We start from the raw sequence: 12438 nt of genomic DNA, 5'->3' as shown, positions 1-12438 counted from the left end.
TGTAATAAAATTTCCTATACCTTGTTTCGTAGAATAGCCTTAACACCACACAACGGCAGGTTGACAGTCACTATGAATGACCAGTGTCAATGGCTGTACAGTCTAACCCTCATGAAAATTACATCAAAAATGGACGCTGAATGACAAAAATCACTCGTTCTTGGCAAGCCCAGAACAAAGAGGAACAGCACCGTGAGGGCAGGTCAGTGCTGCCTGAGCACGCGGCGGAGGCCGGAGCTCAGCAGGTCACAGACATGCAGGGTCAGCCCGACGGGGAGGGTGACAGTCCAGTCGCACAGCTCCGGGACTGGACCGAAAGCAGTCTCCCGGTAACACCAGAGTAGTTCTTCCTCAAGGCAACCGCTAGCTACAAAGGAACGTGAGTTCATATCCTTGGTCCGTAAGGAAACATTTATTTACATTCTCAGTGGACTGAAAGGTGTTTGACCCTGTCACAATTAAAATTTTATGCTTCCAAAAATATCATATGATCAATGCAATTAACTTAAAGCTTCAGTTATTAATAACTTCATTTAGACTTCTTAAAAAACCAACACAAACATACTTCCTAGGGTGCAAAATGCTTCTTATTAAATACGTCAGTAACACAAAAGCAATTTGTTTTTAAACGCAGGGATTCCTTCCTGAAGGGTTATCAGCACACAGACGCCCACTGCCGGCAATGGGCGCGCAGGAGGCCGGCGGGGGCGGGGGGCGGGGCCGAGGTGTCCCTCCGCCGGCAGCCGCCGCCGCCGCCGCCGCCGCCCCCGCCCTACTTGTACAGGCTCATGGTGGGGCTCTGGTACATGCACATGTACGCGTCGCACAGCAGCCTCCGCGCGCAGCCCTGGATCCTCCTGGAGTCCAAGGAGTGCAGGTCTTCTGGCGACATTTTCAGGTACTCTCGCACTTCCGGGCACGGGGTCACCTGGGGGATGTTGAAGCCGTTCTGCCCCCCTGCGGACAGAGGAAGAGCTCTGCTCAGGGTGGCGGGTCCTTCCCGCTGCTCCCCAGCTCCGCGAAGGCCACCGCAGGCCACCGTCAGATCTGGGAGGCCAGCTGGCCTTCTGATCTCTACAAGTTAGACTCGGGGCCAAGGGTGAAGGGACCGGCAAAGGGACAGGCCGCTGAGCAAAGCCCAGGCCTGCTGGCCAGTCTCTGTGCGCAGTGAGCGATGTCACCCCTGCACAGCACCGGCCACCGCGCCACATGGCTGTCCAGGTCAGGGCAGGCCTAACGAGTGCCTCTTACTTCCTCACACTCAGAAGTGACCAGTGCAGCTGTCGCAGGACGCATCTCACACAACGTTAGACCCAGGGAGCCGCGGTGGGAGTGGGGTTCGGGATCCCGGGAGGGTCAGCCTCCCCGTGGCTTTCCGGACCATCTAAACCCCTGCACCCGAGTCTCACTTGGATGGAAACTTGCTGGGAATGGACACCATACAGGTGGGGCTGTGCCGTGCCCCCCTCCGGCCCCACGGCTGAGAAAATGCTGGCACGCCTTGGCCTAAAGCCTGGGCTTCTGGTCAGGAGGCTGCCACAGGGGACGTCCTAGGTTATCAGAAGGCCACGCCAGGAGACTTGGGGGCTGGAAGAAGGATGGAGGGACATGGGCGTCACAAGCTCGCCGAGGACTGGGCCCACTGTTTGGACAGCCCTTCCATTCTGACCCTGCCAGCCCTGGCCCTTCATGTGCTCTGGCTTGGCTCCTGTTAGACACCGAGCACGTGGACAACGGCCAAGAAGGCAGCACACTCCCCGTCAGGAAAAGACACGTCCCCTGCAAAACAGGCTTCTTTCCCCAGAGACGGTAACTACTGCTCTTGACTTCGTCGCTGGACAGCACAGGCGGTTTAGCATAAGCACGTCAGCACGGAGGCCACAAAGACTGTGTTAAACGCCAGCCGTGTGACCTCAGGCCCCTGAAGCCTCAGCCTACAACCCAAGAACAGTGGTAATTCCCCTCGTGCACGGATTTTGGTAGGTGACTGACTGCATTTCCCAGAGAGCCCGGCTCCTGGGCTCTGACTCCATGCAACGAGGCCAGTACGGCCAGTGAGAGGAGCCGGAGGCCCGGGAAGACCAGGCTGCAAAGAAAAGCTCTCCGCCCTGAAGTAAGAACTTTGGACCCTTTCTTGAACAAAGACCACACACATGTCGGACTATCACATTATTACCATTACTTTAGCAGCAGGGCTGTGAATGCGTTTCAAGATTTCAGACTGTCCCTGGGAAGATGCCGGCCCACCAGGAACTGCCCACTGTGGACAAAGACGTGGCCACGCGCAGAAGGAAGGGTCTAGTTACCGTCCCGGTCGGCCATGCTGTCGAAGAAGAGCCAGGCGGAGTCGTCCTTCCCGTACTTGACAAAGGCCACGTAGTGGCTGGTCTCGATGCACAGAACCGCGAACAGCTCCATCTTCTGGCAGGGGATGCAGCCGTGCCTCCAGTCCCAGTCCGGCAGGTCTTTGGGGAGCGACACCGGGTTGTATTTATGGTTCAATCTCTTGGGATGAAGGTGGACCTAAAACGGAACGTGAGTGAGCCCAACACAGCGTTTCCCGTGAGCGACCCCACCTCCTCCGCCTGAATCCCCCCGCCCCGGCAGCCAGGAACGTCACGGGGGCCAAGCGGGCAAACAGAAGAGGCAGGAATAACGCCACTTCATTGTGAATTTTCAGAAGTGAGTTATGAGTCTGAGAACTTTGCCGAGCCTGCGGTGTGTGTTCAGCGACAGGACGGCCTGCGTCTACGGGAGGCTCCGGGGAGGGAGGTCACACTCACTTGAGTGTTGCAGGTTTTACAGAACTGCTTGATTTTGCCGGCGGAGATGTCGAGGTCGTCGTAGCACTCTCTGCACTCGTACATGGCCAGCCCTCCGCAGATCCGGCACTGCCGCGGGGCTGGGCGGGGACAGGGGACGGCTGTTAGGGGCCTCTTAAAAGAGGCGCTCTTGCATTAAAAGATTAAAAGTTAGGCTTTAAAAAGGATCATGTTCATGGACTCAAAAAAGTCTCTCCCTGCCCATCCCCATAAGCTTTAAATTGGATTTTCTTGGATTCAGGATAACTTTAAAGATATTTTCTCTGACCAAATGACAATTCTTAAAATGAATCTATTCTAGGGTGCTTTCCCTGGTTATGAAATGTCTGTTGATGCACATTCAAAGGTACAAGACGGTGTAAAGAAGGAAGCGGGAAGTGTCTGCCATGTCAGCGGGCAGGAGGCCACACTCCCAGGGCGGCTGTGACTGTCCCCAGTCCTTCCGGGGCTGCGCCTTCGCCCGAGCCGGGCGTGTGCTTCCAGCGCCTCCAGCACACCGAAGGCTGCACCGTGACCTCTCCTGCATGCAGGGCTCTTCAAACATGAACCTGACTGGACAGCACACCAGCCATTTAAGAACTCTCCTGTTGTTACTATATTGACTGTTTCTAAGCGCTGCATCATGCAACAGTAAACACGTCTGCATATAGTTTATCTGCATGTTGATGATTTTCTCAGAATAAATTCCTAACACTGACATGACTAGTTTAATATTTCCAGGCTCTTCCGCTACTGACCTGCCTTTTCAAAGACTTGTATCCTGTTACTCTCCCAATTAATGCGAACGGCCTGCAGCTCGTTTCCGAAAAACACACAGAACAAACGGAAACATACTCACTGTCTTCAAGTAGATCTGTGATATTTAATTCCAGAGAAGGAAAAATTTTTTTAAATAGTTTGAAGTCTTTCCCAAACCGAGGCATCTGAATAATCAGACATGATGGTGCCTGAAAAGAAGTTATGTTATTTTCAGAATCAAAAGTGCTGAAGAAAATAAGCTTTCCCCCTGAAACTAAAATCGTCACGGTTGTCACACGGAGCGGCAGTCTCACCATCACGGCGTGGCCTGGCCCACAGGATCTGTGTGAGTGTGCCACGTGAGGGCAGGCACCAACCGGCCTGAGTCCTCACGTCCCACGTCCCGGGGACACACAGACACAACCTGGTCTTAGAGAGAATGTGACGATTACGAAGAGGGACATCCCACTTTGGCTTTGTATTTAATCAATGTTTGGGGGACAGGTTGTTTTTACAGGTATAATAAAGAAACTGTCATTGCTGAAGGACACTATTCCTTGTATTTCAAAAAATAAATAACTGTAGCTGTTTTTACCAGAACACTCCTTCAGAAATGAATACAATAAAAATAAGCTACAAGCATGCACTGCTAAGACCATGAAGATACTCGAGAAACAAGAAAAATAACTGAAGTAACTTTTCATTAACAATACCAATACAAGGGAATTTATTTCGTCTCTTACATATTTTGAAAGCATTTTTTTCTGAATGTTTGCATAATATGCTTGGGTAAAATTTTAAATTGGGTAAAAACATTTTTTTTAAAAAAACATCAATCTTCTTTGCTTTATACTACTTAAAAGTTTTCAAATTACAAATTAGCTTGATATTTTCTTTGACAGCAAAAATCTAAAAAGTTTTTATTTTTAATTTTTTTAAAGATTTTACTTATTCATTTTAGAGAGAGAGAGAGAAGCGGGGAGGAGCAGGAGGCATCAACTCCCATATGTGCCTTGACCAGGCAAGCCCAGGGTTTCAAACCAGCGACCTCAGTGTTCCAGGTCGGCACTCTCACCACTGAGCCACCACAGGTCAGGCCAAAAAGTTCAATCTTAATTTAAGGCATTTTCTACAAGAACAAAATTGAAACACTACAGTTTTTTAAAACTGGTGTTTTGTAAAGTTTGTTCTAACTGTTCCCAGTGGGTTAACAGTAGCAATGATTGAACCTACCAGTAGTCTTAAGAATATTAAGAATTTACATAGAAAAGACAAGAAAGAGTCACTAACCTCAGCAAACTTGAGGCTACTGTTGATGAAAGACCATTCTAACAGCTGCTGAATCGTGGGGACTCCAACCTTCTCATTCTTTTCCATAAAAATTTGATAGAAGTAACAATCCTGCACTTTTTGGCCCGCTGACCTAAAAAAAAAAAAAAACATTCAGAAGAAAAACCACATTATTTATGAAATACTTAAATCAAAATGTAAAGTTGATCCCAAGGAAATTGATTTCTTGGCATTTTGTACTCTCATGAAGTATGAAATGATCCCTTTTTCATATTTGCCAGCGGGCACACAGAAATACCATTCATTTCTCCATGGCTTTTTCCTACATGGTCAAATTACAAATTCTCTTATAAGTACTAGTCGTTTCCAAACAGTTCTCTAGAATTTTTAGGTACACATACAGCCATTACCATCTTTGAATAGCTAGTATGTATTCCTGATGTTCATGTACCCTGCCTCATTTTACTAGTTAGTACCCAAAACAACAGCAAAATCTAACTGTTGGCATTGCTCGCGCCCCCCCTTCTTATCCATCAGCTCAAGCCTGGCATCGAACACCACCACTTAAGACAGGGTTCTTGTTTGTGATCAGCTTTTAAGGGAATAATTAGCAAGACCGTCACCAGAGACACCCAGACTAAAATAGAAAAGCCTTCAGCAGTCAAACCACCGGGAGAGGTCGCCCACTTAGCGTACTTTGCTGTGTCAAATTCAAGGCTTCCACTCCCGCTGGAGAGAGCAGGAGCAGGCTACCAGGCTGGGGAGAGAGAGCTAACTCAAGGCTACAGTAACCGAGTGATGGGTCGTCAAAACCAGTGTTCTCTTCGTGTTTGGTTAGGTTATACACTTAGAGATTCTCCTAAAAGGGTCACTAATGTATTACAAAATATTTACGCACAGGTTTGTAAGAAAATGACCTGCAGTGGTATTTATTACCAGAGTTAACATTAACAGCACAGATCTGCTTTATAGCCACCCCTCGAGCTGCGGGCAGCGCAATGGAGGAGACGGTGGTTACGCTGAGCCCACGCTGCAGGGACCAGCCTGTGAAGACCCCTAACAGCACGACAGCGAGCCTGAGCCCATGCTGCAGGGACCAGCCTGTGAAGACCCCTAACAGCACGACAGCGAGCCTGAGCCCATGCTGCAGGGACCAGCCTGTGAAGACCCCCAACAGCACGGCAGCGAGCCTGAGCCCATGCTGCAGGGACCAGCCTGTGAAGACCCCCAACAGCACGGCAGCGAGCCTGAGCCCACGCTGCAGGGACCAGCGTGTGAAGACCCCCAACAGCACGGCAGCGAGCCTGAGCCCACGCTGCAGGGACCAGCGTGTGAAGACCCCTAACAGCACGGCAGCGAGCCTGAGCCCACGCTGCAGGGACCAGCGTGTGAAGACCCCTAACAGCACGGCAGCGAGCCTGAGCCCATGCCGCAGGGACCAGCCTGGAAGACCCCCAACAGCACGGCAGCGAGCCTGAGCCCATGCCGCAGGGACCAGCCTGTGAAGACCCCCAACAGCACGGCAGCGAGCCTGAGCCCATGCCGCAGGGACCAGCCTGTGAAGACCCCTAACAGCACGACAGCGAGCCTGAGCCCATGCTGCAGGGACCAGCGTGTGAAGACCCCTAACAGCACGGCAGCGAGCCTGAGCCCATGCTGCAGGGACCAGCGTGTGAAGACCCCTAACAGCACGGCAGCGAGCCTGAGCCCATGCCGCAGGGACCAGCGTGTGAAGACCCCTAACAGCACGGCAGCGAGCCTGAGCCCATGCCGCAGGGACCAGCGTGTGAAGACCCCCAACATCGCTGAGGGCCCACTCCACAGAGCAAAGGCGGTGGGAATGAGAGCTGTCTCTTTTTCCAATGCCTCTGTAAAAACTTAAAACTTACCTGATTTTTAACAATGGTTCTACTCTTAGAATATGATGAAACAAGATATTCAAGAATTCTTCAGGGTCTAGGAGAAAAGAAATCAAATGTCACTGACAACATTTTTAAATCATTCTATTCTTTTTAACATATTCCCATCCTAAATTCATTTTCATAATCAATCTTATTTCAATTAAAAGCATAGTTCTCAAACTTTCCTAACTAAAAATATAAAGGATACGATCGAGTATTAAGTTCTAATTTTGTTATAATTTTATTGCATTTGAAAAGGCATAATCACTCACATTGGTGCAATAATTTTAATTTCTCTTAAGGGGTTTAAGGTAAGCGGAATGAAACCAGAAGTGTGACTGGCCTTGTGCTCCCCTGACACTTAAATAGTTAAGAGTCTCTGAACATCACAGCTAGTTACAGTGCGCTGTTCACACGGTCAAGGTCAGGAGCTGGACCTGAACATCCGCTAGCAATGAGGAGTCAAACACTGCCTCTGACCACAGACTCGACCCCTCTGTACGGGAAAGGAAGCGGGTCCTGTGGCCGCCCCATGTGCCTTCCCCCGCCGCTGGGAAGGAGCGCTCCGAGTTATCCACTGAACACGCTGAGCCAGCTGGTTCCCGAAAGGGGTCACAGCCCATACCACCCCTCCCCTTCAGGAAAGAGACAGCATCTTAAAAGGGGGAGAGAACTGTGCACCCCACAGAAGTGGCTGTCTGAAAATCAGCTCCCACAACCGTGCAGGCAGGGACACATTTCAGCCATAACGGAGCCTAGCACTCAAGTCACGGTCAGTGTGGGTCGGTGGGGGGACAGTCACCTTTCTCCTCAGAGGTAAATCCTGACGCAGCCTCAACTTTTTCAAGTATTTTCCTCAGTTTCATAATCTTTGTTGCACACACGTACCCATATCTATGTTAGTAAAAAATATGAATTAATACTGGCATATACATTAAATGAATGTAACATAATTTCATAAACTAGACAATCATTTTGAGAAATACAATTGTAGATTTCTTCTTGATGTTTAAAAATTAAGAATCTAGAATCAGAATTATCCCAGACACTATTATACCCTAAAAATAACTATCACATACTAATACAAGAAATAATATTTTTAATTTGTGATGACTGGTTTTTTTGCTATTTGCTTAAGAAACGGAAGCCAACTTTACAGAACAGCCTTCTGAGTCCTTTTGGTACTAGAGGAGGAAGCAGCGCCAGGGCAGGGAAAAGACAGTGCTGAGAAGCTGGAGATCTAGAATCTGCAACCCAGACAGTCATCGAAATTACAGCACTTCCTCTCACGTTTGAATACAGAACACGTTCAATACGTTGACTGTCACTCATGACAGAATTTTTATTCTAACAGTGACTTCACAAGAGACGCTGAGGCCACCATGGGCTTACTAACTGGCTCATCTTACAGCCATTTTTTTATCCTGACCCTCCATTCACTCCTTACTCTGCAGCCAACATATGCTGAGCGCCCAGCACTTACACAGTCAACCTCTGGCCGCAGAGAATGCAAACGTGCAGTAGGTACGTGAAAAGAGCAGGGCCTCGGCCCTTGAGCAGCTTGAAATGGGGAAAGCAGAGGTTTCGGCACCAAATACAACCAGCCAGCCATGAGGTGACTGTCGCAGACACAGGAGCCCAGGTCTCGCAGGGCTTCGGGGGACGGGGTGACGAAGTCCGTTAACCAGGACTCCTAACTGGCCAGACAACAGAACCCAAAGACTGTTTGGTAACGGACTGCGGTGTTTGGTGGGAAAGAAGGAGGTGGTAACGTGCCTTAGAGTGCTGGGTTTTATCTGTCTTGTTTTAGTATCAATCACTTGGGGAAGAGGGGAAGTAGTTCATTTAAAAATATTCATTCATACAAATAATATAAAAACTGATGTAAACATCAAGACATTATCTTCAGAGGTAAAAGCTAGATACTTTCACCATCACAGAATTTAGGGAAACAAAAGCTCTATGCAGGAAATTTGCTCACAATCTCCCTTCCCAGTGATGTCACGCAAGGTTGGTCACTGAATTGTCACACAGTCAATCACTCTGAATGCCCATTATATTTCAGTACTCTCAAATTTTTTAGTCAAAGTCTTATTTCAAGCTATTTTTAATTTTAATTGTTAAGTAAGAAAAATATGGCACAAAATGTAAACTTACTTTAATATGGACTTTATATAGTGTGTATTCCATATTCCTGAAGGACAGATTGGTTTTATGGTCTATGGCTCTAACTCTTCATAATTGACATTTTACAATGAGACAGTATCACCTATTCCTACAGTCACTTATCAAGAGTCTTTCTGAGCTGTCTCACCGCTTGTATTGTACCATTACAAAGTCCTCTTGTGGCCAAAGAGAGACCTATCTGTCATTCTTAAGCCAGGAAATGACCAAAAACATCACCTTTTTAAGGGTGGTACAACGGCGCCTAAATTTATTCCTTTAACCAAGAAGTGTGTTAATAACCACAGCTCACCTGTTTCTAATACGAAAGTAATGAATTCTAGCTACTCCACAAAAGCACTGTCCCTGCTCCTTTTCTCTCAGACAGAATTAGGGCTGAGGAGCCTGACTGCGGCGAGGGGGCCGGCGAGCGGAGGACTGTCGGGTGCCGGAGACGCCCTTAGAGGCAGGAGCCCCGGGACTCGGCCCGGCCACCGTCCCTCAGCCGAGACAGGAACCTGGGACTCAGCCCGGCCACCGTCCCTCAGCCCACAGCAAGTGCTAACTGGGAGGCACGCTACCAAAATGGTGCGGGCGCTTCACGGCAAATGCCACACGCGATATCTTGGCCAGATCTGAGAAATTAAGTAAGTCAAGGCAGGACAAGGACCAAAAGTTTAAAATTTAAAAAATCAAGAAAACTCATTTTGCCCCCATTTCTTATTAAATAAAAGCCAGGCAGGAGTGAGTTACTGGACCAAGAATCAGCAAACAGGCCCTGCTAGAGGCAGCACTGCGCTGGGCCTCCCACTTACATCCGCAGAGGGTTGACGATCTCCGTCCGGAGCAGCTCCTGCGTCTCGCTGTAATATTCCACATCATTCTTTTCTTTGGGTCTAAGCAACACAGTGTCCAGCACAGAACTAAAAGCAAACAGGCTGCAAAATAAAAAGATTCTTTTTCCTCATGCTGCAAATACATTTTTCCTTTGTTTTGAGAACCATGTACTCCAGTGAATGTGAAGAGAAGAACCGCCAAGTCTGGAGAACCAAATACATTACAAATGAGTGTCTCTCATTAGTACTGGACCCCCAGACACCCGGTCCGGTTCCCATGGTTCCGTCATCGGGGTCCAGAGGTCCGTCCAGGTTAAGAGGAGCACCAGTGTCCAGAAGGCAGGCTACAGACTGACTTACAGTGTGGAAGGATAAAAATAGACACATCTGAGAAGCGTCTTTGCAAAAGCCAGGAGAAGGCCTACAGTCCTGATCAAACTACAGACGGACAACAGAGGAGCAAGTTCAGAAGCGGACTCCTGAGGACAGCCCACTCCAGACACCATGCCCGTCTCTCCCCACGCCCCTGTGCAGATATCAGAATTCTCTAAAGGCCAAAACCGCTTGTTTTTGACTGACAGCATTAGCTTGCTGGTATCAAAGACAAAAAACATTTGGCTAGTCAAGATGTTTATCAGAGAATCTAACTACTGTATTGATGCTCGCTTTTGTCAGCACATGTGAGAGACAGTCTCTGCCCCCCACAAGGGCCCACCATCCTTACTCCTCGCCCCACATTGACATTTCCAATATCCCATTCACTTCCGACGCGCCCTGCCCGGCTGGAGCGTGGGCAGTGGCGCTGAGCGTGACTGCGGGGGCCCTTCACTCTGCGGTGTGAACACTGCTGCCACGCACGTGGTACCACTGGGAAGTGAACCACACAAACGAGGGCAACTGCTCCTCCACTGAAGATGATCCTTTCAAGTCAGGGCATCCTATGAACGCCTCTGCCTGTAAAACAGACACCGGCGCACGCCCCGCCCAGTGGCCTGCCGCGAGTCACGTGTGCCCAGGGACGCTGTGCTCACTCTGGGCAGGCACACTCTGCAGAGGGCTGCTCCTCCTGGGCCACTGTCACCCAGCTCTCAGCTGTCACCCACTGCATCACGCCTCAGGCTGCTTTTATGGACAAGTTCGTGAGACAACCAACAGTTCCCAGGAATAGAAAATGGAATGCAAACCTCCCTTTCTTTCCTGGCCCCCAAACACACAGCCTCTCTCTCTCACTCTCTTAAACACACACACATACACACACACATACACACACACACACTCTCTCTCTCACTCTCATACACACACACACACTCTCTCTCTCACTCTCTTACACACACACACACACAGTCTCACTCTCTTACACACACACACACACAGTCTCACTCTCATACACACACACACACTCTCTCTCTCACTCTCTTACACACACACACACAGTCTCACTCTCTTACACACACACACACAGTCTCTCTCACTCTCACACACACATACACACACACACACTCTCTCTTACACACACACATACACACACACACTCCCTCTCTCACTCTCTTACACACACACACTCTCACTCTCTTACACACACACACACTCTCACTCTCTTACACACACACACACACACACTCTCTCTCTCACACGTCCCAGCCCCCAGGGCACTGTATTAATGTTAAACTTACCAGAATAAGGTAGAGTCTAAGTAACAAGAGTTGTAATGACCCTGGATACCTTTCTTCTTCCCAATCATTATCTCCAAACCTTCTTTTTCCATTCTTGGTGGAGTATTTTCTTCCACAACTTCACTTAAGTAGCCTCCAAAGGCTGAAGAAAAAAAAAATAAAAATGAAAACAAGTAACTTCTTTTAAACTATGACAACAGGCATTCGCTTAAAATATTTTTTTGTATTTTTATGCCTAATTTACTTCCCAACTTAAAGCTGAGTGAAGGGTAGGTTTTGGTTCATCGTTCTTCAGCTCGACTTAGAAAAAATGTTACTGTGCCTTTTCAACCTCACTTCCTCCATAATTTAGAAAACACTTCAGAAATTCTGAGTAATTAATGTAAAAACGTATCTGCCAAGTAAAATACCGGTTTCCCAAATATTTTATTGTTTGTGTGAAGATGTTTCATTTTCCAGTTGGAAATGAAAACAAAAATTTTGAAGTACTGTTTCAACCGTAATGAAATTCCCAAAAGGACGGTGTTCCTATTTACACCTGTTTCACCCTCAAAATGACCTGCCGCCTTCACCCAGGAGGGACAGCACCAGGACAGTGGCCCACCGGCCGTGGCCATGCCGTCCCATGCCGGCCATCACGGCTTCTCAAAACTACTCTGACCTTCAGACAGAGACGCTTCTTGATGGCCCTAGCACATCAGGAGGAGAAGTCCTGCCCAATAACCCCGCTCACTGACGTCCTGCACAACCCCCGGGGGGAAGTCAGTGTCCAAACGGCCACGAGGCTACCTCTGGGGCTGCTGAGAATTAAATCTCTGTAATCAACAGGAAGAGGAAAATAAATCCCCCTTTTCACTTCTTAAGTCTCAAAACACGTTTTCCTGATTCTTTTTTGAGGGGGAGAACCATAACTTTCTTATACACCAAGGAACAATTTGACCAATTCAAAAGCCTGAAGAACGCTGGCAAGAAACACACTTGAACAAGGACCCTGCCCTCCCCCAGCACACGCAGG

The 12438-nt window shown here is 48.6% G+C and overlaps 1 protein-coding gene across 4 annotated transcripts in view; it reads right to left on the bottom strand.

Annotated features, from left to right (window-relative positions):
- Nucleotides 1–392: 392 nt before the first annotated feature.
- Nucleotides 393–12438, bottom strand: part of CYLD (CYLD lysine 63 deubiquitinase) — a 31818-nt gene continuing 19772 nt past the window's right edge. For all 4 annotated transcript variants that reach the window (XM_066242895.1, XM_066242898.1, XM_066242897.1 and 1 more), the window contains 9 exons: nt 11424–11565; nt 9730–9852; nt 7554–7645; nt 6740–6806; nt 4851–4983; nt 3661–3769; nt 2784–2902; nt 2307–2523; nt 393–957 (listed from right to left, as the gene is read on the bottom strand). In XM_066242895.1, the coding sequence (XP_066098992.1) occupies nt 773–957; nt 2307–2523; nt 2784–2902; nt 3661–3769; nt 4851–4983; nt 6740–6806; nt 7554–7645; nt 9730–9852; nt 11424–11565 (1187 nt within the window). In that variant the 3' untranslated portion in view covers nt 393–772. The remainder of the gene's footprint in view (nt 958–2306; nt 2524–2783; nt 2903–3660; nt 3770–4850; nt 4984–6739; nt 6807–7553; nt 7646–9729; nt 9853–11423; nt 11566–12438) is intronic.

Source organism: Saccopteryx bilineata, chromosome 9, assembly GCF_036850765.1.
Source record: "Saccopteryx bilineata isolate mSacBil1 chromosome 9, mSacBil1_pri_phased_curated, whole genome shotgun sequence".
Classification (NCBI taxonomy): domain Eukaryota; kingdom Metazoa; phylum Chordata; class Mammalia; order Chiroptera; family Emballonuridae; genus Saccopteryx; species Saccopteryx bilineata.
Note: the sequence above shows the minus strand (reverse complement) of the source record. Positions and strands in the feature narration are given on the sequence as shown.